General features: G+C 24.5%; 1 protein-coding gene across 1 annotated transcript in view; it reads right to left on the reverse strand.

The window, feature by feature from the left end:
- Window positions 1-233: 233 nt before the first annotated feature.
- Window positions 234-3,398, reverse strand: part of LOC112592270 (phospholipase B1, membrane-associated-like) — a 4,382-nt gene continuing 1,217 nt past the window's right edge. The window contains exons 2-6 of the mRNA XM_025336281.1: window positions 2,736-2,960; window positions 2,430-2,646; window positions 2,105-2,331; window positions 1,879-2,038; window positions 234-346 (exon numbers count right to left, since the gene is read on the reverse strand). Of these exons, the coding sequence (XP_025192066.1) occupies window positions 234-346; window positions 1,879-2,038; window positions 2,105-2,331; window positions 2,430-2,646; window positions 2,736-2,960 (942 nt within the window). The remainder of the gene's footprint in view (window positions 347-1,878; window positions 2,039-2,104; window positions 2,332-2,429; window positions 2,647-2,735; window positions 2,961-3,398) is intronic.

Genomic DNA, 3,398 nt, shown 5'->3' on the forward strand with positions numbered 1-3,398 from the left:
TAAAATAAATAGAAGGAAATATGTTATATTTTAAGCTATTTAATATACACATTCAGAATATGAATGCATGTGACGTTTAAGTGATTTTAAATATTCGATCTATTTAATACATGATGCTGTTATGTTGTCGTTGCGCTGACATCAAATGAAAACACATCTAAGATTCATGCATTACTATATTAAATATTTCTACTTTCTTTCTCGACTTCTTGAAACTTGTTTCATTCTAATACTCAATCTGACAATTTATACAGCTGTATGTGTGTATACAAACATGGACACTCTACAATATGAGTGAAGAAACAAATGCTTAGCAAATTTGTGAAATTCATTAAAATTTCTAAATCTATAAAATATATAAAACAATATTTAAATAATTATTATTCTCTATATATTGTTAATTTTTATTTATTTAGGAACATAGTATACTAAGTTACGAACATAGATAAACATATTACCTAATATTTAATTTAGAGTTATAACAAATAAGAATCAGTTTATTAAAATCGGTTTACTCGTAAAAATTTTTAATTATTATACTTTTCCTATTATTAAAGAGTAATGAAAATTTTAGTTTTAAATTTTAAGTCTAAAGTAACAACATAATCCAAATTTCTTACTAAAACGATCCTCAAAGCTAAAATCGAAACATATTTATTGTTTTACATATTACGGACATAAATAAAATCACACATGATTGTAAAATCATTACATAATCCATACTAAAGTATTTAAAATATTTAAATTTGTATCAGATTTTGGATACATAGATATACCCTAAACAAATTTATAAAATTACAATGCTGACTTATGTTCTAAAATATATATTAGTATATTTAATAATATTTAGCTTTTATAAATAAAATTTCGAAGAGCCTAATGTATAAACTTTGGTGACTAAATGATAAATTATTGAATTTTTAAATTCTTCTTTTACTATGATTGCCATTCTAGTGATTCCTATAATGATTACTAAATCAATATATCTCTACACGTAGAAAATTCAAACAAATAAAGCATTTAAAATATTTGCATTTAATATTATATTATTTTAGTGACAGATCCAATTAAAATATTTTGTTTAAATCAAAAATCCACTACCATCAGACATAAAATTATTTACACATATTTACACAAAGCAATGAAATTTTCAAAATATGTGATGGTGTTTATGCCATTACCTATTTATATCATGAACTAATTCAAACTGCATTTGTAAGGTATATGACTCAGTCTTAAAGTAATTTGATATAGTATAGATATATATTATTATAGAATTTATTACATAGTATTAATATTAATATGAAAATGCAATGTTTTCAAAATTAAATCAACCTACCGTTTTCCTAATAGTAAAAATTACTTCAATAATAATAAATTAATATGAAATATACTTATGTGACATAGGCTAATAGACCGTTCCACTAGAATTGTTATTCGTATTCAATGATAAATCAGTGACCCATCAATTAACAAATGCATATAGACCTCCACTTGATACAGCAGATCAGTATCCCTTTGTTTGTCCAACTTTTATATTTTTGTATGCCTATATTATAAAATATATTTATTGTTTGATCACCAATATACACTAAATATTAATCTAATATGAATTTAATAGAACCCCATGCATTTTAATATTTTGATATTTTTAAATTTCTGAAATGGTACTAAATTTAATGTATTTTGGATAAAATAAATGTACAATATGTCAATACATTATTTTGTTTATATTATGTACTTAAATTTTTCATTATTCTAGGGTGATGGTTTTTTTTTTTTTTTTTTGGGGGGGGGGGGTATGGATGATTCCGTATTTTTTCCATGTGTTTAGTTTTAATAAAATCATGTTTTGTTTAAATAGTTAATTTCATTTACTTGGACTTAAAACTAAGTTGACTATAGTCCGTGGCAAATTTTCTTTTATGTATAGTAATGACTTTAGAACCTCTTGTTTATGTTTTTCAGCATATGTAGTATAATCTTCGTAACATAGTTCTAAGCAAAATGTATTCGAACTCATCATCATTGTTATTAACTGTTGAAATAAATGTGTGTTTCTATTATTTTTCATGCTTAATTATGAAAAAAAATTCTTCCTTACTTTCCAGTCTTCAGTTATATTAACCCTCTTATCCATTTTGATTCTTTTCACTAGTTCTCTTGTCATAAATGGTATATCTCTACTGAGGGCACCGATTTCAGCTACGTTAAATTGAGAAAAACGCTGTTCAGCCAATGCATCACCATACGCATATCCAATCAAATTAGGATTAAAAACTTTCAAAATATTTGGTAAAGTTAAAAATTCTCTCCATGTACCTTGTCCGCCTAAAAACAATTAATACAATAAATTAAATCATTTTGTAAAATAAATCATATTTAACTACTCTTTATATTATATTTCAATATTTAATTAAAAACTATACCTGCTGTCCAAGATGATCCACGATGATCGACAGTTAATAATTGTGGTAAAACATAAGTAAAGCTTCCTGTCCCAATTGTCCAAGAATCTCCAATACAACCGATTACATCAATGTCACCGGGTCTTAGTTTATGTACAGACGTTGGTCGTGTTGCAGATCTAGTGCCATTGGTATTGCAAAAAAATTTGGATGATTTTGGTATTTTCTCTTGTACTTTCTGAAAAACAAAATAAAGAATAAGATACACCTAAATACCCCCCATGAGTGATGTGCTCTTATTTAGGATGAAATAAAATTTATCCGAACCTTTAACATCCGAGATTTTTCTATTTGATACTGTGAGCTGAAAATATTTTGCAGAAAAAGCCTCGTTGGAAACAAAATTTTGTCTTGGAGTTGTATAACGGATTTCGGTATGCCCGTTAAATTTTCATTAGATATCTGATGTACCCATTTTGGTGATTGAATATTAATTTTCCAAGTCAATGTAACGGTACAACACCACAAAAAGCACAGGCTAATTGCTATTAAATCTGATCATAATAAATAATTCAGTTTTGTTTTCATAGAGTAATTTAATAGTTTTTTGATTTATTATTAAAACTATTATTAGTGTTTTTTTTTTTGCTCTAATATTGTGTTTGTACATTGCCATACATAATAAGATTTTAAACAATAATAATTTTTGTTAGTTATCAATATAGTTTTTAATAAATAATGTCATAATTTTATTTAGAGTCCAAGTATTAAAAAAATAATCGTAATTTTTTGTATGAGGGTTTGAATTTTAAATTTTATTTTTTAAATAAAATTCTTAAACATTTAATTATAGAGCATTGAAATTTTTTTAAATATTTTATAAATATTTTATAGATATGATAATATTTTTTAATTAATATTTTGATTCTTTTTAAGCTATTTGTGTCCATCAAGACATACCATTTTTTCTTAATTTATGTAATATAAGAT

Source organism: Melanaphis sacchari, unplaced genomic scaffold (assembly GCF_002803265.2).
Source record: "Melanaphis sacchari strain LSU unplaced genomic scaffold, SCAv2.0 Contig1653_pilon_pilon, whole genome shotgun sequence".
Lineage (NCBI taxonomy): Eukaryota > Metazoa > Arthropoda > Insecta > Hemiptera > Aphididae > Melanaphis > Melanaphis sacchari.